Source organism: Andrena cerasifolii, chromosome 5, assembly GCF_050908995.1.
Source record: "Andrena cerasifolii isolate SP2316 chromosome 5, iyAndCera1_principal, whole genome shotgun sequence".
Classification (NCBI taxonomy): domain Eukaryota; kingdom Metazoa; phylum Arthropoda; class Insecta; order Hymenoptera; family Andrenidae; genus Andrena; species Andrena cerasifolii.
In genome coordinates this window covers 16,750,513-16,776,670 of record NC_135122.1, presented here as the reverse complement: position 1 = coordinate 16,776,670, position 26,158 = coordinate 16,750,513, and the positions used below count along the sequence as shown (strand labels likewise).

Genomic DNA, 26,158 nt, shown 5'->3' with positions numbered 1-26,158 from the left:
TCATTCCTACACGCACCCTCCGCCGTCGTTGTACGCCACCCTCGCCCCCCGTTAACCGATGCGAACTATGCCGAAATTTCGCGACATATTTTCGTAATTTATGGCTGAGGAACCGTGGGTATCTGCTCGTCGCCTTTCAAGATCTTCGGGTGTCGCAGGGGCTGCGTCGTCCCCTGTCTCCCTAGCTAACACCCGCCCCCTTTCATTCCCCACTCGCGACGAGGCGACTATATTCGTCTAATAAACATTATGGAAAGCGGTCGGGATGATACACGGCCGCAGTTAAATTACTTTAATCCGTTATAACAGGGAAACGCGACGTCGAGCGTTCCACGAGGGCGCTTTCAAGCGGACGGCGTTGCGTTCAGCTAAGAAGATAAACAGCTATTACCGGGATGAAAAATTTCGGCAACGCGAACGTGCTCCGGCCGATTACGAGCGTTTGATTAATTTCGCGGAGCCTACGCTTCCGCTGCTCTGAACAAATATCTTTGTATTTCGATGTCGAGGCATGCAACCCCGGAAGAGAACACTTTCGAGTTTAATTATTAAGAAACTTTATCTGTGTGTCGCAGTGAGTTTTTTGTTTTTGAGTTTTTTTTTACAAATTTCCGAACGGCCGAATTTCACTCTTTTCACTTTTTTTTTACAATAATTTCAAAACAATTGGATTTTTTTTACATTTGACGATGTAAATACAATTATGCATTAGTTCCTTCGTCCCTTCATGTCAGTTTTATTAAAAAAAAAACAAATTCCACTACTTTTGACAAGCTTTTGAAATCAGATGTTCCATAATACCTGCCTTTACCCTATATAGAGGCTAGGCTTGATAGCAGCTTTAGCTGGGCCTCGTCTTTTCACGATTCTATGTACTGAATTTGGTGAATTAAAGGTGGGAAATAAGAAACAAAAACATTGGTTGGTGGCTAAATAGAGCGTACGGTTGCAGACTAATTGGATGATGGCGTTGCCAACTACGAAAGCATCCCTCAAGTTTTCTTATCGTTTCAAGAGCGAAGTGTTTACTGCCGCTCGCGTAACAAGTTCGATGAAAAGCCGTGGGAAACGGAAGTCTGCGCGGCATCCGGAAATTTCGGGTGTTCCGTGGAAACTAGCCGCTTCCTCGTCGCGAAACGTTCCTCCCCCCCCCCCTTGGTTACCCAAACTTATCGCGTTTATTTATCGTGCAGTCGTTTAACCGGCTTTTAATTAGAATGGGAATGCATCACTTTCGTTGGCCGGGCACAAAGTTCGCCGAGGCATATTTAGAAAGCGGGGGAACTAACTTTCAGCGGCCATCGATCCAAGAAGTAAAACTATTAACGGTAGCTGCTAGCGATTCCAGGCATTTACAGGCGATGTAATTGAAAAGAGCCATAAATCAAGATTAAGATCCGGTCGACTTTAATTAAACTTACTTCGTTAAGGGGAAAAAATGTTTCTCGTGCCCCTCTCGAGGGTAGTTGCACGCTTGACCCACAACCGGAGGGGTGAAATTCTTGTTGCATAACAGGCAGATTAATGTCAATTAAAACTCGACCGATCTTGAAAGTGCGACGGTGCATTCGAAGCAGAATCCACGAAATTCCGAGCGGAGGATTACTGTGGCTAATCAAGCGGGGGGGGGGAGGGGGAGAAGAACAATGAGGATCGTTTCGATTCCACCCCACCGATGAAGGGTGAGTCTATCTAAGTTACGAAATCGACAGAGCGTGAAGACAAAGCAATTATTCAATTCCAAGGTGGCAAAGCTCGATGAAAGATGAAGGCCGAGGGCGGGTATGTTCGCGGAAAATGGTGAAAGAAGGATGGGCAGCGGGGGAAAAGGAATTATCGCGGCATGCGGCCGCTCCGCGAGGCATAAATGAATCGAATAAGTTTCGAGGGCTATTAAAGTTGAAATTTGATTTACCACCTACCGTCGATTACAGCCCTGACTTCTGCCTGGCCGCCTGGCCTGTCTGGATAAGTGAATCGACGAACTTTGACTTTGCACTTGAGAATTTCCCCCTCCACTATCATCGCTAGACACGAGAAAACTCGCTGCACAGATAGGGAAGGGAACCAGACTGCTTTCCACGGATAATCCGCTCGCAGTAACACGTCTCTAAATCTCCCGGGCAATCGACGCAACACCTCCGCAAAATTTCCTTATCCCCGCAAGGGCACCGTGTTTCTTCGAACTCCTCAGTGCCACTCAGAACACAGCAGCTCACCACTGTTCGCGTGTTTATTTCTACGAATTCAAGGCTGCAAATTTCCGTCCCCTAAATAATCTTTAGTGCCAGTTCGTCGGTAGTTTGTCGAAGGGAGAAGGTAACGAGCGAGTAAGCTCGACTGCTCCCCTAATAATTGAGGAATGGCTGGAGCCCTGCCCGAGAGGAGCTCGCAAAGTAAATAATAGACAGAAGTATGACGGGGCGCTTACTTTGAAAAGCTTTTCTCTGTAGTTCGCGAGTAACCGCTAGCCTGTGAATAGCGAATGCCTTTAAGGCTCCACGCGTATGCATCCATGCTAGAAACGGGGGTGAGAAGGGGTAGCCGCCCCCCATAGCGCTAGAAATAAATGGCCGACTTGGAAGTTGCCGCGCGCGCTCATGGCCAGACTTCTTCGCAGGTTTATGCCCCGGCTGGGAAATTTTTCGAGGGTTTAGACGAGATCTAGAAGACAGTCACGTACGGAGAATTTCCAGCCGCCCTGCCCCTCCTGGCGCTGGTCGCCCAGGACCGTTCCACCCTCGGCGGAAGGGTGGATCTTTCGATTCGGCTCCCTCATTTCGGAATCTCTCCTCAGATTCCCCGGTAACGTTCGACCTGGTCGTTCCGGGAAAAATGATCCACTCTCGGCGGGGGGGGGCGGGGTCATCGCGTAATAAATTTATCGCTCATTTCATTTCATCCCCGATCTGTCGGTCGAACGTGGCAGATCCCCAGGGGTTCCTTCGGACCATTCGCGGCACCCGACGCCCGTTCTATTCTCCTAATGGCGATCACGGGCCCGATGTATCGCGATAACGTCCGCGGTCGTTAATTGAATTTCTCATAAAAGGAAATGCGCAGCTCCGGGGATGGGCGGTGGAATTTCAATCGGTGCGTTCCACGATGAAGCGCAACGACACGCGTTATCCACCCCCCCTACCCGTTCCGTTCCCCGTGCATTTCGAAGCTACGAAGCAAATTGTTCCATGCGAATCGATAATTTATTTTAATTTCATATTTCGAGCGCCATCGCGGGTCGACGGATACGCGACAAGTCACTTCGTCGTGCATAATACCCGCGATCGAGATCGACGCCGGGATCCCGTCCCATTCAATTTCGCCGTTATTATCGCGAAAGTTTTGGAAAATCGCGGACGGTAGCGGGCGGATAGCTAACGCGATAAATCACCGGCATTTATGTGTAAAATATGGAGAGTCGCATCGGAACGCTCGTTCTCGTCCAACGTCCTCCACGCCCCCCCGCCGCGCGTGCAAATTTATAGGGGTCGCACTGCCGTTTTACATAAAAAGAAAAATAATGCATGCGGAACGCGGAGAGGGGCTCGGAGAGAGCGAGAGAGGTAAAACGCGGCTGCATTAATTTGTAACGTATCATCCGCTGTTTACGGGCCATAACGCGATACAACGAACAAGACAATTAAACATCGCGAACGATGCACCGGAACACCGGCACCGGGATAATTATCCTTCGTTCTCGAATAAATGTTTTCGCGTAAAAGGCGCGCCGTTCTGCCCCGTTTCCGCCGCCGATTCCGCTGCACCGCTGAAAATTCCGGAGCCCCGGTCGCGTGGAATTCATTCTCCAGGGAAATTCGAAAGAAGTAGCTTCGATCCCCGAACCTTTACCCCGGGATTCCCTGAGCGCGACAACATTCGAGAAACAAATAATCCTGTCTTCGCGCAAAGGAGCGTGCCACCGACGATCCTGCGGCGCGTTACCCCGTTCGAACGATCTCACCCTGAATATACGGTCGTTCCGGCGTTCCTCAATTAAAAACTCGCCGGTAGGCTGCGAGGAGGAAGAACGAAGTGTGTCGAAGCGGTTCGATTCGCTTCGAGGAGTGGAGGGCAAAAAAGGAAAGGGGCGACGACTCGGAAGAAGAGGAGGTAGGGGTGAAAAAAAAGAACGAGAGGGAGGTTTCCGGTTGTCGCGGATCACGGCCTGGCTAACGAGATGCGCTCGTTCCGCCAACTGTTTGGCCAGCAGCAGCGTGCCGTAACAATTATTTGAACTGCGACGGAGAGAGAGGGATTGGAAAAACAGAGCGGGCCGGGGGGTAGGGGGCAGGGGCGAAGAAAACCGGATGGAAATCCGAGTAGACCGTTACGGGAACGACGAGGACAATAAGAGCAGTCAGCCACCCTTTCGGAGCGTTTCTCGGCCCTCGTGAAAGAGGCAAAGTGGCACGGAAATCGAAAAGCTGCTCGCGCTCCTGCTCTTTTTGACGCTTCAGACCGTGGATGGTGGAGGAGGGCGCATAGTCTCCCCCCCGCGCTTCCCGGGACGAATGCTTTTCCAAAGGAATTTCCAAGGTGTGAAAGTTCCACGAACGGCGGTAATGATTCCTCGAATAGTTCCCTCCTTTCGCGAGTTTGTTCACCCCCGCGGGGTGTTTCAGCTGTAACGATAACTTGATTCTTCCGAGTCTCGCCTGCGGGGGCGTCGATGGAATCCCCAGGATCGATAACGACCGGATTTCGCTGGCTTATCGCGGCACGATTAAGTCCAACTTTCATTACCATCCTCGCGGTAATGCGCCTCTGCTGTGGATCACTTTACCCGTTTGCTGACTGATAATGGCTGTGATCAGCGATATGTAATCGAGGATTTCTTTATACCTAATCTCAATTTCGGAAGATACTGATCGCTAGACTCTGCTAAGCACTCTTTAAGAGGGAACAACAGCTTGAAGCCCGGAAAGAAGTGCAATTTTTTGGAATTTTTTGTTAGATATCCATACTTCGTAGGAAAGTCATCGATGTGGGGTTCAAATGTGCATGTAGTGGACAGTATTTTAGAATTTTTGTGTGACAAAATGTACAGTTTTAATCAAGTTATAGAGGTGAACGTAGACCGCGACGCGTCGAACACGATCTGATGGTTTCCCACTTTATTCGTGTCGCGTTCAAAAATTGATTCGTGTGTATAATTTTTTTTTTGGCAATTACTCAGAAACACGTCCACAATAAACTGTGAGAAGTAAGGGTTTATTATATTCTATTGTTAAAGAATAAATTAAGAAAACTCATTTTACCCGGGTCTTCCCTACGCCCTTAAGACGCTCCGTACACTCCTGACTTCGCCTTGCGTCCTTGTCCTCGACCACTGCCTCGCATGTCCCTGCACACGTGCACGCCACCGTCTCCTCCTTTTCTAGCATTGCTTATTCACACCCTTCTTTTCCTCGTCCCCGCGACCGTCGACAAAAAAAAAAACCTGTTCGTCGAGACCCGGTGATCAGGTTACATCTTTCGTCCTCGACACGCGTCCTTGCCCTCATTCACTGTCTCGCTTGTTCTTGCGCACGTGCAAGCCACCGTCACTCGTTACGTAGCATTGCTTGTTCACACCTTTTTTCCTCCCGGCTTCCCGAGCGTCGAGGAAAAAAACCTGTTTGTCGAGGCTCGGGTTGCATGTTCCGTGCAACATCGTCGCTCCTTCTCGCGCTCATCCGGAGATACGCTCCATCTTCTTTCTGTAGCCACTTAGTTGTTTACACCTTCTTTCCCTCGGCTCCTCGAGCGTCGAGGAAAGAACTTGCTCGCGAGCTTCGGGTTACGCCTTTCACTCTTCGTCTCGCAGGCTTCGTCCTTATTCGCGCAATAGCAACATCGTCGGTCCTTCTTGCACGCATCTAAAAGCCTGCGTTCGCAGTTTCGAACGGTTGTTTACCGACTCGCCGAGGCTCGATCCCAGGGTCAATCGAGCAACGGCGGAAAAGGAAGCGGTCTCCGCGCGGCGAGAAGCTCCCCACGCGGCTCTATCTTCTGCTCGCGTGTATCTGCGACCGTTTCCTTTGCACGAACAGCAAAAGTGACAATTGGAACCAGTGATACTGATCGATGTGAACATGTAAATGCTGGTTCTCCGTGTTACAGCACAGACAGCAGGGAAACAGCAGGATTATTTAGGTGTTACATGAACAGTTGAAGGATGAGATGCGAAGGCTTCGAACATGTGTCGACTAACACGACAGAACATCGACGAGAACAAAACGTCCCTTTGCTCGCTACTTCGTGGGCGCTAGTTCCTCCAGTCGAAAAGATAAAAGAGCAGTATGTACCTAGATGTCGGGGGTGAGAATCCGGCTCGAAGGTTACAGGAAGCAGAAGAAGAACAATAAGAACGATCACAGACAGCGCTTCCCTCAACTGTCACGCACAGAGGGGGTCGAAACGGTATAGAGATCGCGAAAATTGGGTTCCCCCGGATCCTCGTCTCGGGTAGCCTCATTTTTTTTTTCAAAAGTACTACCGTTCACCCCTCGAGGTATGTATTCGACATCCACGTCCCGCGTCTTCGGAGTTCTCGTTGCGTTTACAAAGATCGGCGGTCACGGAACGAGCAACGTTAGTCGATCGAGACTCAGAGTTGCTTCGGTTGACAGCCTGGCTGCCTTTACAGTTTTACAAGGGTAAATGCAATTTAATGGCTCGTGGATAGCGGCTTGGCTAATTAACTGTATTGAGAAAATGATATGCTAGAGAATCTAGCGGTCGATGCATCTCCCCTGCGGCGGTCCTCGAGGCAGCGCTGCGCCGTTAGAACTTTTATTGCCGCGTTAAAGGGGTAGTGGACTATTTCAGCTTAAAAAATCGACATTTTTTATTTTACTGCTTCTGGAAGTCTTATCCTTTACGAACATTTTAAACAAATGTTCATGAAAAAATTCAAATATTTGTCGAAATTATAGCAGCGAACGTAAACACCCCGAACTTTGAAGCCTGTTTTCTCGAAACACCATTTTCAGAAACGGCGTAGATCATAACTCTTGAACGAATGAATATTTTCACTTAAAATTTTAAATGGAGCTGTAGAATTCCATTCTCTGTCGTGTAGAAATTCCGCATCGATATTGGATGTTTGTAAAACATTTTATAACTGATTAAAGACGATTTTTCCCCGTAAAAATGTGGAACGTAAATTGTTTAGCGTGCAACTTCCACAATTTTTGTTCAAATTCATCGGCAAGTTTCCACACCGTAGATATTTGTGTGTAGAATAATCACCTCAAAGCATTTTGCTTTCAGATGATTGGTTCACCTGAATCGATGTACACCACCCGCAGCGGCGCGCCGTACAGGACTATCTTCAACGACTAATAACTTCGAAAATTGTATACATTCCGACGATTTTTTGTTGTTGTAAAAACTCGCAAACATGCCCGCAATAGATCGTCAAAAGCACGACTATAACGATAGTTTGGTATCAAAGTAATTTAGCGTCAAAGAAACTAACGATTTTACGTGGCCAATAGTCCACTACCCCCTTAATGCGATTCTTCGAGTCGTCCTTGGCCACTGGATCCGGTGCTGCTGGCGTGAAAACATTTGCATCGCAAAAGAGAATCCCGGGCTCGGTGCAATTAAAAAAAAAAAAACGAAAGGGAGGGACAGGAAAATCAATGCACAGGTCGCAGCTTTATGATTTCTCGAACCGTGCGGCTCGTCGCCGGAAAGGGATGCAGTGGTTGACAGAAGCACCGCCTTTGGATAAAAACGAGACAGAGGGATGAAACACGGGGATGAGGCTTCCACCGAGGAACCGCTCTCGAAACACGCGCCAGGGTTTCTCGAGTCGGGGTGCGACAATGGACGCCACCGGGGTAGCAAGTCGCCGGTGAAATAACGGCCATCAATCCCCCTTACGGAAAATTAATATCGATAGCCATTAATTTGCCGCAGATGCGGCGGGGGCTCGCTCCGTATTGCACGCGGAGCTCGGAGAAGATTAAGAACCCCTGGTCCCTTCCAGCGGATTGATTTAAAGATGCGCCGTGTAAAGTCGCGCGTTTCCGCCGCGCGAGGGGTGGAAGCGTAGTCCGGTCACGAGGCTTGCCTCCCTCGACTCGTAAATCCGTGGTGCACGCGTCTCGCGGGGAGCAGCTCGAGGGTGGGAATTTTCGCGGCGTCGTTATGAGAAAAGTGTGCCGCGGCGGCGCGAGATTGACTTCGCGCGAACTTCTTATCGCTAGCCGTACAAAGTCGCGGACTCCTATTTCCCTCCACCCCCTCCCCTTCGCTGGCATTTCGGGGGAGGAATTACTTTTGTTGGAAGCGCCTGTCTGCGACGTCTATTTGCGGACTGGAAGGATTCGCGGAAGCGAGTTCCGGCGGCGGGGGACAAAGTCTGAAAGAGAATCAACCTCTTCTGGGCGTAATTGCTTTTCGCTCTTGTCTTCGCTTTTTGATCGCCCCTTTTTTTCTCTCCCCCGGCTATTGTGTTCGACAGTTTCCTTCGACGGTCGGTGACGATTGTCCTTGCTAATGGGGTTCCCCGGTGTAATACGAGGCGATTCTTAATTACGCTCCGACGGACAAGCGGGGTGCGTGAAAGGGACGGCGCGGTGTTGCGCAAATGCAGGGTAGCTGACAATGAGCTTTATTTTTATAGGATTGCGAGGCGGAGCCAGGGGTGTCTCCTCTGTTCATTGAATTATGGCCAGGGCTTTCGTCGACCTGGAATTCTTAGCCCTTGTGCACCGTTCGGGGTCGTATTGACCCGAAACGGAAATTCAACATTTAATAACTTTTCAGTCGATGATTCGATTTACACGAAATTTATTCGCTTTTATTAAAAGCTCTCGTAGAATGTATTCCTTGAGTAAAATATTATTCGACTGTCTTTTATGCGCTATTTATGTATTTGTTACACTTGTACCGTTCGGGTCAATATGACGCAAAAGTAAAATTAAGTAAAATAAATGTATGTAGGACTTCTGGTTCTTGCTGAATTCTTGGGCGAATGGGACGTGGAAATGGAGGTCTTTGCAGGTGAGAATCTCGTTTCTTCACAGATACTTAATCTTGTAAACTAGTGTACAAAATTGTGTTAGCAATTATGAATGTTGTACATACACGTGGTTTGTAAATAAAATTTTGTCTTTGCAGAAAAACGCAATTTCGTCTTTACTTCAAACATAGGAGTGTGTTGACATTATACGTTTTTAATTATACTCTATTCATTGTAAGTAGTTTATTCATTGGTAATCTGAAATATTAAATAAACACGTTTATTTTACTTAATTTTACTTTTGGGTCATACTGACCCGAACGATACGAGTGTAACACAAATTTGAACGGTGCACAAGTGTTAAGGTCGCCGCCCATTACGCCGAAGCGAAGCGCGGCGACCACGCATCGCTCATATGACAGAACAGCGCCGACGAGCATTTCGCTTCGGTCGCCGCGCTTCACTTCGGCGTAATGGGCGACAGCCTTTAAGCGACGATCGGATTACCGCTACATATCTCTGCGCCACCATCTGTTATCCAGAGAAGTTCATCTGGCCGTTACGCGGAGTTCCCATTGTTTTCAGCATCTTGATGTCGCGCGCAGTGCATAAATCTCGCTCGTACGACACGAGGGGCAACCGAATGCGCCAGCGACCTACGTATCTCTGGATATCGACGTTTCCTTCCCTCTCAAACTTTGCCCTGACCCCTCCAACCCCCGGCCCTGACATTATCTCGACACATTGGCGGTTAAAATCTCATCTCCTCGCGCTGCTTTATCCGCGGGTGTCGTTAATATCGCGGCGACGACGTATTAGACGTAAATCAGGTTTCTTGGCCGGGGCAGCCACCCCGTAAGAAGGATCACGAGCACGCGTTTTAGAAACGACGACGGCCAGTGGCCTCGAATAGGGGAGACCGGGGCTAGTTGATACGTTATCCAGTTTTCAATTTTTTTTTTTATTTTTGTTTGAATTAATTACGCAGTTCGACAGCCATCTGGACTTGTAACATTCAATAGCCGTTTCTGATAGGTTTTCGTGCCCTGAAAACGAATCCGCAAACCGTTTGTCGCCATCACCCTCAGTTTTTGAGAAATTCGATTTTCAAAAAACTGCAAATTTTCAACTTTGAACATCTTTTGTGTGGAAACTTATTCGGTTGCTTGTTGCGCCGAATTATTCTATGAACCCTCCCGAATACAACGATATAAATTATCATTGCATTATGAACTTTTAAATATGTTTAAACATCGATCAATTTATTTCCAAAACTAAGGGTCTAGGAGAAAATCTGACTATTCCACGCGATTTAGCAGACAATTTTCCATCGGAAAGCATCAACAGAAGTGGTAAAAAAAATGTAGAGCGTATAAATAAAATAACAAAACGCAATTACCTTACCTTCAAAAGAGTCAATGTGTTGCCAAATGAATTCGAGTTACAAAATTCTCTGCACCGTCTCAAGACGGATTGGAAAGTGAACACAACTATTTACTTGTTCCCTATACAAACGAAAACAGTTAAAAAATGGATCGTAGGAAAGAATTAAACAGCAAACTTCAAATATCTCGCTTAAACCGAGCTACATATATACAGCGTCGAGATAATTCGTCTGTATCAACCTACCCCTGTATCAACTAGCCCGGGTCTCCCCTACAGGAGCCCCTCGGAATTCCCTGAAACGGGGATTTTATAAATATAGATGGACCGTCTGTTCTTGTTGGGTGACGTTTGAATATCGATGAGCTCGGCCCGCGTTGTAAATTCAGAGCTCCGCGGGGTTGCATTGTAAATCAACAGAGGACTGTCGAAATCACGCTCGGTACACAAACGTTCGAAGGACAGTGGAAGATTTTAATTATAATTCAAGTCTCGAGGATGCTGACAACTTCGAGGCGAACATCTGCTTAGTATTTCGCCCGCCGCCCGTTTTGCAATCAGATCGCTGCAAAAAAATGTGCAACAAACGCGGCCACGAATCGAGCTGCTCGTTAAACGAGTAAACGCGAACGTCTCGGGCGCCACGGAGATGGGAAGGTTTCGCTAATTACGCGGAATCACCCCCTACCCCGAATCCAACCCTTGGACGTTGCTTGTGCAAAAGGCTCGGCGTTTCGATGGAACCGCGTGGAAACGCGCGGTGCAGGAGAATCGCTGCCGCGATAACGATGTTGCGTCGTTTCCGACGAGAACGAAGCTTTGTTCGACGGGCCGGAAGCGGATACCGCTCATCAAGGACCATCGGTCCGGCCCACAATGCGCGTTTTTCCCTCCCATCGACCGGGGGGGCGAAAAAGGGGTGAACGTTACCACGCGGTGGAAAAAGAGAGGAGAGAGAGCGCGTCGGGATGCGAGCGAATGCGGCGGATGAGCGGACAGAGAGAAAGAGAGGGGAAACGACGTAGAATCGGTGGAAGAGGAATGGAGATACAAAGCGAAAATAGGGGATGAAAACGGAGGAGGAAGGTAGGGGGTTTGGGAGTCGTCTGTTCTATAATGTGCCAGTAGGCATCGACGGCGATTCAGGGATCAGCGGCGCGATTAATGGCGGCGAGATCATTTGCCAAACCCTTCCTCTGTGCCTGCACTTCCCTTTTACAAATGTCAGGCATTACCGCGAGCTCGCGAAAAAAAGCTGCCCGATGTTGTAATGACTTCGATCTGGCATTGAAATCGGCGCTTGGCTGCCACCGCTAATGGTTCTCGAATGAACGTCGCTCACACTTTTTCCGCCCGTTCCGCGGGACGAATATTCAATTACCTGGTGGCCCTCGGTGAAATTTATGGTACGAGTAGCTCGAAGCCCGCACCTCCAACTTTCCTGCTGCCCTGCCAGCAGATTCTTGTCCCGGGGTTACAAGTGGGTTAATAGAAAACCATAACTCTTCATCGCGCTAAGCACCACATCTCTACGGTTAGGTTCGGTTCCCTCGGGACCCGCCGGCGGGTGTCGTAGGTCGGCGTTTAAATTTCACGAATTTTATGTAACGACGCCCGACTTCTCGAATTACGGAAGAAACCTCCGCGAGCAGTTTGGTACAATCGCGGTGTCCATCGGACACCGCGCGCGGGGCCTCGTGGTCCTTCAAACATCAGCACGAAGTTCTGGGTTAAATTACGCGGACCCATTAAGATCCTCAAGATCTATAGCTACTTAAAACAATCATAGCTAAGCCGTCCGAGGAGTCGTCGCGTCCCTCGGCGGTGGTGCTGCCGGGATAGCGGCGGCTAGATTTAATTAAAATTTAATTCGATGGGAGGAGGGAGAGGGCGAGACGAGGGCAGGGGTTTACTAATCCACAAGTTTCAACGGTGGCAAGCCGTGCATGTGTCCGCAGAACCTGCCGCCATCCGGTGTTCAGCGTCGCCTGGGCCTGAAGCGGCCGACCGAAGTCGTCGTAAGGGTTGAACGGTGATTCAGGGATTGCTCGGGGGTTACTGCAATACCGGATGGAAAGGCCTGGACGTGGTGAGGGGCGAGGGGACAGGGGATTACCGCTAAAAGCGTACAAATCCTTCGTGGAACGTCGGCGAGCGAGACTTGCGCTTTTGCCCCGGTTCGGGGAGAGCCACGAAGGGGGTGGCGAGAATCCAGTGGGACAGAGGGGCGTGTGGAAGGGAGTTGCTAGTTTAGGCCGTCGTCGCAAGCCGCGAAAACTTTGCGACGATCCACGCGGGAGGCGAAACTCCTGCGGGCTTCTCTGGCTCGCGCGCCCCGCGCCGTGCGCCCGTTTCGTTTCTCCCTCGCCTCCGGGAACGCGAGCTTCATGTTCGTTATTTAACGCCCGGTAAATAACCAGCCGGCGTGACTTGTCTGCGGAACGACTTTGGTGTCCTTAATCCTCTCTCGATCGGATCGAATCTTCTTAAGGAGGAACGTCGCAGTGACGGCCGGGAAAGTAAGCCGTGTTCAAGAATTTTTTTTAGGAATAATTTACGGTTTTCAGAGAAAAATTTTATTACCTACCTTTAGTACACTGTCTTAAGAGACTATACAAAAAAAGTAATTAGAAAAACATGCATAAATTTTAATATATTAATTTAATTAATTAAATTAATTTAATATATTAACGGAAACTACACTCGTGCAGTTTATAAAAAAAGGAAATTTGATTTGGAACCTGCTGATCCATTGTTGCACATTCGACCAGCGCGTGGCGGGTCTAGAAGATTAATTATTAATATATTAACATTTATGCATGTTTTTCTATTTATTTTTTGTATAGTCTTAAGACATTGTACTAAAGGTAGTTTATACAAATTTTATATGAAAACTGTAAATTATTCCTGAAAAATATTCTTAAAAATAGCTTAGGTGCTTTTCCGGCAGTCACAGTGGTATTCTCCCTTAAGGGGGTAGTGGACTATTGGATACGTAAAATCGTTAGTTTCTTTGACGCTAAATTACTTTGATACCAAAAAATCGTTATAGTCGTGCTTTTGACGATCTATTGTGGGCATGTTTGCGAGTATTTATAACAAAAAAAATCGTCGGAATGTATAAAATTGTCGAAGTTATTAATCGTTGAAGATAGTCCTGTACGGCGCGCCGCTGCAGGTGGTGTACATCGATTCAGGTGAACCAATCATCTGAAAGCAAAACGCTTTGAGGTGATTATTCTATACACAAATATCTACAGTGTGGAAACTTGCCGATGAATTTGAACAAAAATTGTGGAAGTTGCACGCTAAACAATTTTCTTTTCACATATCATCTTTTCATAGCAAAAGCATCGATTTTCGCCACAGAACTGCTCTCATTTTTCATCATGTTTCATCTGTAAAATAATAACTACGCAACAGTAATGAAAAAGCCACGATTAAGGGCTAGATAATCTAATATACTAACAAAACTTGGTCGAATTTTTTATTTCTGATGAATCAGGTCAAAGCTACAGTGGTTACCGTAATAAAAAAACGCTGTCGGAAGATCGCCTATAATTCCATTATTTATTTACATATCGCATTGCAAAAAAAAATTCCAAGAACTTAAAAATATATACTTTCGAATATACCTACAACCGTTTATTTAAAAAAGTCTTCATGTTTATAAAAAAATCCCAAATATACTTATATTTTCAGACCTTACAGGTAAGCATAACCCCTTAAGCCTCGAATTTCCGTTGCTCCTATGCCAGAAGGATGCTGAACGAGATCAAAAGTACGACGATTCGACAATGAAGGATGCACGATCCCTTTCTATGTCCTGCAGAGGCAGAGAATTCCGCGGGATGGACCAGTGTCAGTAGCGAAGAATGTTGAATCGAGTCGCGAAACTGCTGCAGATTTTATTTTACAGCTCCGTTGGGTGTCGCGTAACGAATGAACAGAATGAACAGAATACTCGCGGGGGCGGTGCTATCGAGCCGGGGCGATCAAAAAGTAGAGTATAAGGGGCCGGAGCCCATTAAAAGGCTCGTGAATCTTCCCGAATTTCAATATCGGCGTAGCCGCCGCGAAATATAGACGTCTGAGCGTAGGAACTGACCCAGAACGATGCAGGCTACCTCCAATAAGATCTCAGGCAATAATAGCAGTAGCGGAACGTCATTGGTCAATATCTCGTACACGTGCCACCGTAATGTATCGGCGTTTTGCAGTTCCATATTGAACACTTCCAATATAGGATCGGGGATAGGGTCGGGAGCCGCTCCGCCTCGTTTTCTCCGGCTAACTTCGTTTATCGTTATTACGCCCGTCCGTGGAAAAATAGCTTATGTATCGCGAGCTCCTCTTCTTTTTCTGCCCGCACGCCCCCCGAGGAAGTTTCATTGCGGATTATCCCGCTGGCCTCGCGATCCCAGTGCCACGGGGGACCGTGCCCCACTTACATGAAATAAGCATTTCACGCTGATTACAGAGAACGCTTCCAGGTGCAACAACCAACAAATCCGTTTCCCGGATTCTTCCCCAGGAGCCTCCCTGCTCCGAAGTAGTCCTCGACTGTAGCTGGGAAACGAATCCCCAGGAAAGGGAGCGCAAGTACCGCGAACTCTTCCCGACAAGCGAGAGCAGCAAAAAATCTCCGCTCTCAATCAGCGGATCCGGCCGAGAGTTTTTCACTGGGGCTGCTTGCCGGGCAACGGCCCCCTGCGGTCGTGTTCCAAGTTCAGGAGCATCGACCAGTGGCAACGAGACGCGTCGAAACCGATTCCCCGCTGGACACGATCTACCCAGGGCACGTGGATCCCATTTCTGGCCGAGATAACGGCGCCGCGAGAGCTTTTAAATGTAAAACGGGCCGGCTGAACGATGACACGTAACCCAAGAACAGGACACGCGTAGCGGGGCGCTGGAAGAGCGAGACGCCGCAGCGCGGTCCTCGAAGCGGGCGAAACGGGAGGAGAGATAAATTCAGGAAAGGGGTGGAAAAGGACTAGCGGCATGCCACGGCCATACTCATCTTCCAGCGTTCTCCATTTCCCACGACACTCTCCACGCTCCGCGTCCGCGGCGCGCAGACGAGAAAATGGAAAATACAGCCGTTGTCTGCCGGGATGCTTTATGAAATTTAATAAATACGAAATGAATCTACCTCGCAGCCGGCTCGCGGCCAGCAACCGAGAACGCTGGGGACACCGGTGGGGGGAGTAGGGAAAACGTGGGAGGACACGAAGACGTCGGGTGAAAAGTCTCGTTGCTGAGATAGCTCGTTGGCCCAGTTTCGCTCCTCCTCTGCATACACTGCCGCAAGTTTGCGGTCACTACCTTAAATTTCCTTTTCCCCGCAGTGTCCTTGGCGCTTCAACACGCCTCTGACTCGTCGGATCCTTTTCCTGCGCACTGTGAGGGATGTCGCGGTATATCTTGCGAGGATACGCGCTGCGGTAGGTACTCTAGGGTTACTTGTTCTTGTTGAATGAGTAAAGAAATTTCAGTGGCGCTGAACCTGAGATGTCTCTCGACAACGCTGCCGGATAAGAAGCTTTGACAGTGTCTATGTCATGCTGTTTTCCATTAGACTACCGAAACGAAGCGTGGAGGCATACTCGGAAGCGATAGCGTGCATCTTTAACCATGTATGCGCGGTGTTTCCGTGTTTCGCTTGCTACGTGATCGCCGCGTCGAGGCTGCGGAGCTGCTTGGGATGCATCGGCAGGTGCACGCGTACTTCGTGCATCCTTTATCAGGGCGGAGTAAAAACGGGAATAAAATCGAGCGTGATTGGCAGCTCAGAAATGAGGAGGAAGGTATCGAATCCTCTTCGGAGATAGAAACTCCGGGGCACGGCTTCGCCTTAATTCCCTTTACTGTTTAAAGAATGTAAAAGTTGCAGAAAGAACTGCACCGTTTAGCAGCGAGGATCGTGCTGGCCTGCGAGAGAAGCAATCGCGCGGTAGTGGCTCGAGTTTGTAACAAAAGCGAGCTCCCCGGTGCAGCGCGCCGGTACAATGAAATATATAATCCATTACGGTCAAACAAAATGGCTGGGAGTTTTAAGGGTAAATATTTGACGAGGGGAAGCTAGAGTCCTTGCACTCGCCATTACGTCTCCTGAAAAGTTCCTCGAAACTTCTCCAGCCCGTCCGTGGAAAGTAATGTGCATTCAGGCGGCATAAATAAGAACTTACCCGCGGATTCGAGGCAAGTACCTGTGTAAGCCCTCCGCGACGTCCATAACCATTGAATTTATCGTGCCTTTACGCAAAATTCCGTATGGTGAAACAATTTGCCGCAGCGAGCCCGCGAAAATTGAAGCTCGCCCGGCCATTTGCGCACTCCCCGCCGAAAGTACAAAACACTTTTGCCGCTAATTTTAAATTTCTCCCGCCGCGAAATCCCCGAGAGAGGAACTGCCCCTGTCGACCATGACCAAAGGATTCGAGTTAATGCAGGCTCGCGAAATAAAACGCGCGCACCGCGCGGCCACGGCGGTGCCCTTGTGCTCGCCGGCTGGATCGTGAATTCTGAATGACGCGCGGAACGAGTAACCAGAGATTGCAATTTACGTCACGCTCCGCGGAATCCCCGCAAATGCGCGTCATTTGAAATAATTTCGCGGCCGTCGCAAAAATGCCCCGTCCCGGGGTCGAATGATAATCGCGCGGCCGCGCGATACAGTCTCGAATAAATTTCCGGCAACGACCGTTTCGCGAACGGCACCGGTACAACCCGTGAGAATTCTTTCGGCCGCTCGCGTCCTGCAATAAGTCGCCGCCTCGCTAGCACCTCTCCGCTGGCACCTCGGAACTTCGTTTACGATTCGTAAATTACGAAGCACCGTCGACAATTATCACGCTGGTGTATTAATTATTTGGAAAATTGCGACCACCCCGCCGGCAACTTTTCCGACAGCCGGCTGGCGAATAATTCGTTGCTCCCCAGAGATCGAAATTTCCTCCTGCCCCGCGGAAGCGAAATGAAATTAATTGGCGCTGTAATTGGAAGGGCTGATTTGTGATAATAATAACGAGGCGCTCCAGCGCGAATAATTGCACTCGAAAAATAACAGAATGCCCCTCGACGCGATACTTGAATGTAATGGAAAAATTAATCGAGCAGCCGAGGAGGAAGGTTCGCGATCATTCTGACCTTTGCCAGGGCCCTTTGCGCGTGAATATGAAAGCTCCTCGAAATTACCGAGATTAAACGCGTGGAAAATAACCGCGTCGCTCCCATTTTCTGCGCAACAGACTTATCATTTGTCGAATGAAATCTGTGCGAACCACTTTTACGGAGAAGCCGAGAGGATCTCCTGGGCGAATAAGTTCCGTGGATCCGTTACGACCGCACGTCGAAGAACAAGGCGGCCCCCCCGTTCGCCAGGAAATAAGGAAACGAAGCCGTTCGTGCGAGAACGGAGGAGCTGTTAACGGTCTGTTGATTCCGACGGAGGCGAAACTTGCCACTTTGCGGTTTACCCCGCGATGAACTTAGAATTTCTAATGGACGTGGACACCTGCAGGTCCCCGGGCACTCGTACGAATGACTCTTTAAACTTCGGATAAATATGTTAGCGGTCGCGAGCCGTTCTGCTCGTGACAATTCCTCGCAATCAAGCCACCTTTGAAATGGAAATAAAAAATAAAAAAATGAAATCCTCGCGCGTGTTAGCTTCCAGTAATGGGAGAGAGAGAGAGTGAGAGAGGAGAGAGACAGAGACAGAGACAGAGACAGAGACAGAGACAGAGACAGAGACAGAGACAGAGACAGAGACAGAGACAGAGACAGAGACAGAGACAGAGACAGAGACAGAGACAGAGACAGAGACAGAGACAGAGACAGAGACAGAGACAGAGACAGAGACAGAGACAGAGACAGAGACAGAGACAGAGACAGAGACAGAGACAGAGACAGAGACAGAGACAGAGACAGAGACAGAGACAGAGACAGAGACAGAGACAGAGACAGAGACAGAGACAGAGACAGAGACAGAGACAGAGACAGAGACAGAGACAGAGACAGAGACAGAGACAGAGAGAGAGAGAGAGAGAGAGAGAGAGAGAGAGAGAGAGAGAGAGAGAGAGTCGACTATGGAGGCTACGAATCGTCACTCCATAGGTAAAATAAATACGAAACACTCGAGCAGGAATTTAATAATGTCCTTAGACATACAAGTTAAGAAGAATTCGTTCCGAACGCATCGATCCAGCTCTGCCGAATCGCGTAGCGACCGAAGTCGCACGGCCAGAGGGGATGTTGAACGGCGGCACAGTGGCCCAGGGGCAAGGAGGAATTTTCGTGCGGGACCAGTCACCGGGTGGGACGGTTCGTGCCGTTTCTCGACTGGCACGACGCTTTTCAGACCAGCTCTGTTGTCTTGTGCAAGGAGATCGCGTCGTTAGGCATTAAACCGTGCCGGCGTACAGCTCGCCCGTGCATTTGGTCGTTCCCTTGCTAATGGTGTCGTTAAGTCGAAGAAAAGACGATGGATTTATGATACGAAACGGGACTATCCGTTCGGAGCGTAACGCGATGCGCCGGTATTTGATTTCGGAAATCGTCCCCCCCCGGCCGTGTAATTTGCCTGCGAAACGGGGCACCTAGAGTCTGGAAAGAGATCGAGGGAAATTGCTGAAGGCAAGGCTCGCTTGCGCGAGTGACAATACCGTCGTCGAAATTGCTAGATAAATCGGGAGGGATTAAGCTCGTTCATGTGACGGTAAACGAAAGGGAAGGACCTGCTCGGCAGCTGATTGAAAACCAATATCCATATTTCCCTCGGCCCCTGTTTTTCTTGACCTTTGTTTGCTCACCTTTTCTCCCCTCCATTCGTCCACCCAAAGGCTCGTTACGCCTTTCGATCCTTGATCCCCTCGGTTTGTTAGCTTTCCTCTCTCCCCAAAAGAGGCGGGTGACTCGATTACTCCCGGAGAAACGAAAAGTTGAGAACCTTTGACCGTTCAGCCAGTTTATTGCTACACGAGGGTGGGCGACACGATGCGCCGCCTGGCACAAAACCACTTCCACGGAAAACAGTTGGGCTTGGCACGACAGCCTTCGCTCGTTTCTCTCCGTTCGACCGCTCTCTTCCGGTTTATTGTCGGCTAGACGATGTCTACGAGTAGCGCAGCCCGTCGTCGTCTCCTCGTTTCCCGCCGCTTCGTAACTAGCCCCCGATGCAACCGCCCGCGCCACGTCACCCTCGAATCGCGTGGCAGTTTCCGTCTCATTCGCGAGACGTCGCGTGTCCCGCCTATCAGAAAACCGTGTCGCGACACGTGATCGAGATTTCGAGCCCCCGACGGTCGTGACGGGGGACGTCGTTCGGGTTGTAAAAAGGCACTGATGAAAGTAACGACGGATTCGATAGGGGAGTAACAATGGCGAGGAATATAATGTTATACCTCGCCTGCGAACAACGCCAGATATTTCCCCGGCGATTATTCACGTGCCGCTGAGGGGCGCTAAGTGACGTACTTAAAAGTTGCGTAACTTAATTAGGCGCGCAATTTTTCGCCGAGCGACCGGAGGAAAGTGGACGGCCGGGAGGGGGATGGATGGCTGATTGCTAAAACGGTCGAATGAAATTTCCACTCGGGGACGGCGGCGTCTTTCAATTAGACACAATTGCTCGTTCCACGCGTCAGCTTCGCTTCGAGTTGTTTAAAATCCTTCCGTTTGTCAGGGGAAGGAGGAGTCGCGAGAGGGATGCCGGCTTCGGTGAAAGGCAAAAGGCAGAGGAATCGATGAAAGGAGGGTAGGAGCGAGGAGGGGAAGGGCGAGGGATAGCTCGGATTGTTATCCATCGCCTCGCTGGAATGTTTCGAATTGTGCCAGGTGCAGTTGCACTTTGCCTCGAGTTACCACCGCAATTGTGTCTACTTACAGAGCCAGAGGGGGAGGAAAATTTCCGAGTCCTTCTCCGCATTCACTCCAGCCTCTGGAAGTTCGCTCGTTAACCAACGATACGTTGATCGAGAAAAGTCCCGATATTTATTATACTTAAGGGGGCTACTTAAGCAGTCGGATCGCTCGAAAATCAAGTATTTTCTGCGAATTAATTACAATGAGATTTTTACAATTAATATATTATTTAACTTTTTACATTAAATGCAAAATATGCGTACCGAGCAGAAATCGGGACGTGATTAGAAATAGGGACTTTGACCTTATGTTGCCACCAGCTTGGAATCTAACCTGCAGGTCGATTGTATCTTCACAGATTTTAGTGAAGCCTTCGATTCAGTGGATCACTCCATCCTATTCCCTTAACTTTTCCAAATGTCACGTCACGAGGTTCTCTCGTAATATGAAACCAATTGTTTATCCGTATAGACTGGAGAATGCTCTCCTGACTGAAGTAAATGAAATTAAGGACCTCGGGGTTCATATCACATCCACGCTAGATTTTTCCAAACACTATACAGTGATCGCTAACAGCGAATTCGGTACCTCGCACTGACTCTGAGCTGGTGCCAGGAAATGTCTCGAATTGGTTGATTCTTATAGTTATCTTCGTCTCTATCAGAAGCAACCAATCCAACTCATTTTCTGACACCCGCACAGAGTCAGTGCGAGATACCGAATTCGCTGAAACAAAGCCTTGAAGACTTTAGGGTTCATAGAACGTTTCTCTGCTGATTTTGTAAATATAAGTACTGTAAAGTTATTGTACATATCCTTAGTCAGGCCTCATTTAGAGTGCGCATCCGTCGTATGGTCGCCCAATTCAATTAAATATAATACTCAACTGGAAAGGGTGCGGCATAGGTTTCTGCGGTTTGCAGAATATAAATTACACATTCACAGGCCTGTCTGGGATCGTGATTTTGCATGGACACTTGTTAAGCTAAACATGTTACGCAGAACTGTAACTGACACGTCCTTTCTGTGTATACAAAATCATTAACAGCGAAATTAATTGTTCTGCACTAATGAGGCTCATTGATCTATATGCCCCGCAAATTTAAATCAAAATATGGGTCACTTGACCCGATCAATCGCTTAATAATCAGTTCTAGATCCTACATAGACCGTGTCGATTTTTTTCAGGTAATACCTCCTCTTTTAGGGCGAAGCTACTCAGACTATTGTGTCAGGAAAATCCTATGACGTCGTTGCAATTACGCTTTGTATTGGGCAATGCCCGTTTATTTTCAATAATAATAATAATAAGTCTCCGGGAGGCACCGCGATTGTCCTCCTTTCTGGAGTGATATCTGCATAACGGTGTAAATAAATCAAGCAGACGGTACATACATGGAAAGAAATATTCGCGCGGCATTCGGCGAACTTCTAAGTTCAAAAGTCACGATCGATGCTGCGAAGGACAACCACCGTACCTACATACCCCGTTTTTATACGAGACGGAACGGAAATCGTGACGAAACCGCGGACGGGGTAATACTTTTTATAATGCCATGCTAAACTCTACTTGTTATAAAGTTCTGTCCTCGAGGGCGGAGGCTCGAGTGCCAGTCAAGAGCACGTGACGCGGATTAACAAACAGCACCGAGACCGATTAAAGACACGCGAGCCCACCGGTGGCGTGATTCAGAGTTCCTAATCTCTCAAACGGTTGAACAGCATGTTTCTTAATGAGGGAAACTTGTTAGCCATCTCTCGTAAAAATAGCAGTCTTGGCCGTGACACTATCGATCCCGGGTATTAGGCGTAAAGTGAGAGAAGAAACACTGTAAGCGCGGGTTAATCGATGCGTAATGTTCGTGCGTGGCAGGCGGTTATTTTAATTTATTTAACCGAGAATCCCGAGAGCGGCCGCCGCATGAAAAATCACTTTGCGACGTCGACGTTCGTCGTCCCCTCGTTAATGCGCACGCGAGAAGAAGTCACGCGAAGGAATCCGCTCGGCGGCGGCGTAAGGGACGGCGGGAGCTGCAAGAAGTTTGAAAGGAAAGAGCCGAGTGTCCTTTTAACGACGCAGTCGACGAACTGGCGCAACGATTGCGAATCGGCGTCGGTGGCGCGGCCGTGAGCAAGGCACAGCGAGCACGGGCCCGTGCATCCTGCAATTTCTCGAGTGCACACTCGCGAAACACTTGAGTAATTTAGCGGTACTTTGGCGTGACGTATTTTCGCTCCGCGGAGCGTATGATCAATCGGCGTAAACGAGTGCGTATAAATTCTGGCCCCGTGAGCTTCTCATCTTTGGCACGAGTTATCTCGCGGATGCACAATTAACCCTCGCCCCGCTCCGTTCCCCTGCAATTACGGGCTCGAACCTCCGCCGAATTTCATTTAACCCATCAGCGAGAAACAGACGTCGGACCGAACGTTACCGAGCGAGGACCCAGGGTACCGTCAACCGAATTTTCGCGCCAGCTGATACGAAACGAATGGAAACTTCGGACTCGAACGACGGCCGCGTTTAAAGAAGCCGGGAGGGGCGAGGGTGGGGCGAGGAGCCTCCGAACTTTATGATAGCCGCGTAACAAACAGATTCGACTTTAACGAGGTGAAGTTTCCCGATCGGCGCGAAAGATTGTCCCGCGCGCTGATCGTCGAAAAGGGAAGTCACCTCGGGAACGAATAATCCCGATCGATCGCGGAGCCTCCCCGTTCGCTTTCGCGGCAGTCGTCGCGCATAAATTTCCAATAACTCGCAAGAAATAACAAGGGGCGGCGAGCAGCGCAAGCGGCTTTCTCCGGCAAGTGGGTTCGCAGTGTGTCGAAGTATACGGGCGGCCGGGACAGAACGCATAACTTCTGAATTAATCAGTTTTCGACCCAAGTACCCTAATACTTTTTGAAGAGGATACAAAGATGCATGGATCGATGGAAAAGATAAAGTAAAATTACATTTAGAAAATTAAAGCGATCTTAATTTTTTAGTAAATAAAAAGGTTTTTGCCAATTTTTTCGGTTACAGTTTGTTGTCACGTGATTACTGACTAACTTTTGTTTGAAAAATATTTGTATCAGTTTATCGGGAATGCGTGAAAAATTGAAGCGGTTGTTTAGACTTTAGAGCATGCGGATTTTCGCGACAAAGGTTAAAAAATTAACACTAAAAAACACTTAAATTTTAGTTTCGTGCAAATTCGAGCAGTTGAAATTGACACAAAGTGAAGTTGATATAAAGTTTAATGATCCCTAAATTAATATACAAAAAATCACGGAGGTATTTTTTGGTATTTTTTTTTTCAAAGTCCCATCGAAGTTGATAAACATTTAACATAAAGAATTAGTACAAATTGTTAGTACTGTAAAAAACTGACTCGGCAGTTTTGAAGGTATGCCAGTATTAAACACAAGTTATAAAAACCAAATGAAAAGCATAAATATTCTGCCAATGGCACGTGTTTGAAAAAATGCCCCGAAATTTGTAACGAATTTCTAGTATCGCTTTTGACAACAAATTAGTAAATTCAGCAGAAGTTATGGGTAACATTGAAACTTTTGTCCATATACGCGTAACACTGTGCGCGCCGGGGAGGAAAGATCGACTAGCGCGGGGAGCTACTTAGATCGCAGCAGTTTCTTCGGTTCGGGGACGATTTAAGAGCGAGCAACAGGAGCACTTTAATTGATTTACCAAGTCGCGTGTGCCACGCGTGAACACCGCTTGTCTCCTGGCGAACACGTCGATGCCAGGGCGCCTGAATATTCATCGCCCTGGTTCGAATCTAGAAGTCGCGGAATTGCGGCGGCATTTCAGGCACCGGCTCGGAAGGAATGGCGGCTGAGGAGGAAGTAACGCGGCGGGAAGCTGGGCGAATTCTTACCGCTCCCAATTTCAGCCTCTCGCGCCGTTGATATCATCGCGTCCAAACTGTACACCGTCTCTCTTCAGTTTCTCGTTTCCCAGCTTATCTCTCCCACCCTGCCGGCATCAATTTGTCTCGAAAACACTGAATACCATTTAAACCGTCCTTGCAACGCCGAGCTCCCATCCTCGCCTCCTCGTTTCCCGCTGCTCTTTCTTCTCCTCCCTTACGTTTCTCGTCTTCAAGTTTTAATCAAGTTACGTTCTTACGCGCGACAAAGACAGAACCTACTCCAAAGAGGTACTCCTCTCGCGCGGGTGCGAACGACGCTACTTTCAAGTCCAGATGAAGACAAAGAGGCGTGTCCCGAGTGCCGAGAACGTCTCGAAAGACGGGAGCAGGGCGAAGAGGGTGTGCGCAGTGGTTGAAATCGGTGGGATTTTTGGTTAATCGTTACTCCGCAGCAGCAAGTTGGCTAGCCACCTGGGCCACTGCGCGATTCTTCCTCTCGAGTCGAGAGGCATCGCGTGGAAGAACGGTAAGGTCGCGCTGCGACGAAAGCATCAAGAATTTACGAGGAGGGACGAGTGTAGACGGTGGCGGGACAACGCACTCGTACGGGCTTCGTTTACAGGCCACCAAGCCTGCCCGTTACTGCGGATCGTGACGCGAAAAGGCATACGCGCGAGGCGTCACGCGCGCACCCAGGAATCAACTGTCGTAAAAAGAGCAGGCTGCTTTGTATGCACGAGCGTCCTGGCCGCACGCTACTCGTCGCAGCGCGATCGAGAATTCGGAAGGCCCGCGGACCGATCGACTACGAGGGCGATGGATCATTCGTATGGAAGTTTCGGCCGCGCGCTCGAGACTCCTTCGCCCGAGTTTATGGCACTTATTGCGGCTAGTGGCTCGTATTATTCCAGATCGATACTCTCGCATGGCTTGAACTTGAGGAACTCTGTTGTTCTTTACGACACCGTAAAACCTCCCTCCGCCGATATTCCTCGCCTTTCCTCGAGAGTAAGACCATGGGGTTGAAGAGGGGCCACGCCGGGTTCCGCGTAAGGCCGCGTGCAGACTTGAGCACGAACGCGAATGAGGCAAGCCGAGGCAGAATTCGTATGCAAGTGTCGCACGTCGGTGGGTGAATTGCTCGGAGCCGTTCGCCGCTGACTACTTAGGGGCTGTTCTCCGCACGCTATCGGTCGAAAAAAATTAATTCGTGCTCAATGCGGGGGTTGTTCCGAGGCAGGACGCGCCGCGGCGAAAGCAAGGGAAAGAACCTACTTTTATACGTGTTTATTTATGTTTTTTTTTTGGAAACACGAATTTTAAGTGGGACCGCATATTTTCGTTACTACTGCGTTGTAGTTTATAACAAATATATAAAACAAATTTAATGTTGAACAGTTTTATTAAAAATGCAGTAAGAACTAATTTAAAATCCGCTAAAAATTAAAAAATAAATCTGTTCTTGTACTACAATTTTGATGGTGATATTACTAGGAACGCCTGCAAAGTTTTAGTTTTGCGTAAAAGAACGCGTGTGGCTCATTTTAAATATCTGCCCTAGTAGAACAAAATATTGGTGAAATATTTTTTTCAAATATTAAAAAAATGTTTTTTTCAAATATTAAAAAAATGTTTTTTTGGCCACACTTTTTAATATGACAAAAATGATGATTCCAAATATTACATAGACATACTGAAAATGTGAAATATATGTTTTGAAAATATAAATTAAATATTCGTGGAATATCAAAGAAATATTCAAAAAATATATAGCAAATATTCTGGAAATGTAAAAATAAATATTCAGGAAATGTGAACTAAATGTTTAGGAAATGTAAAGTAAATATTCAGAAAATGTGAAATAAATATTTACTTTACATTTGAAAAAATATATTTTTTCATAATATAAAATGAATATTTCCAGTATATTTGGAAAAAATATTTGCTTCTTAATCTAGAATAAATATTGTATGTATATTTAAATATCAAAAAGAGATTGAATCTGTTCTTAATATTGGATGTATGTGTATTCAATATTTTATAGCTTCTAGAGAATATCATAAATGCTGGTCTTTTA

The 26,158-nt window shown here is 48.1% G+C and overlaps 1 protein-coding gene across 4 annotated transcripts in view; it reads right to left on the bottom strand.

The window, feature by feature from the left end:
* Window positions 1–26,158, bottom strand: part of LOC143368874 (lachesin) — a 288,084-nt gene that overhangs the window by 146,298 nt on the left and 115,628 nt on the right. The window contains exon 1 of one of the 4 annotated variants that reach the window (XM_076812075.1): window positions 19,156–19,276. The exons of the other annotated variants lie outside the window; for them this stretch is intronic. Within the exon in view, the coding sequence (XP_076668190.1) occupies window positions 19,156–19,171 (16 nt within the window). The 5' untranslated portion in view covers window positions 19,172–19,276. Of the gene's footprint in view, window positions 1–19,155; window positions 19,277–26,158 lie in introns of those variants that run through there. 4 annotated transcript variants of the gene reach the window in all.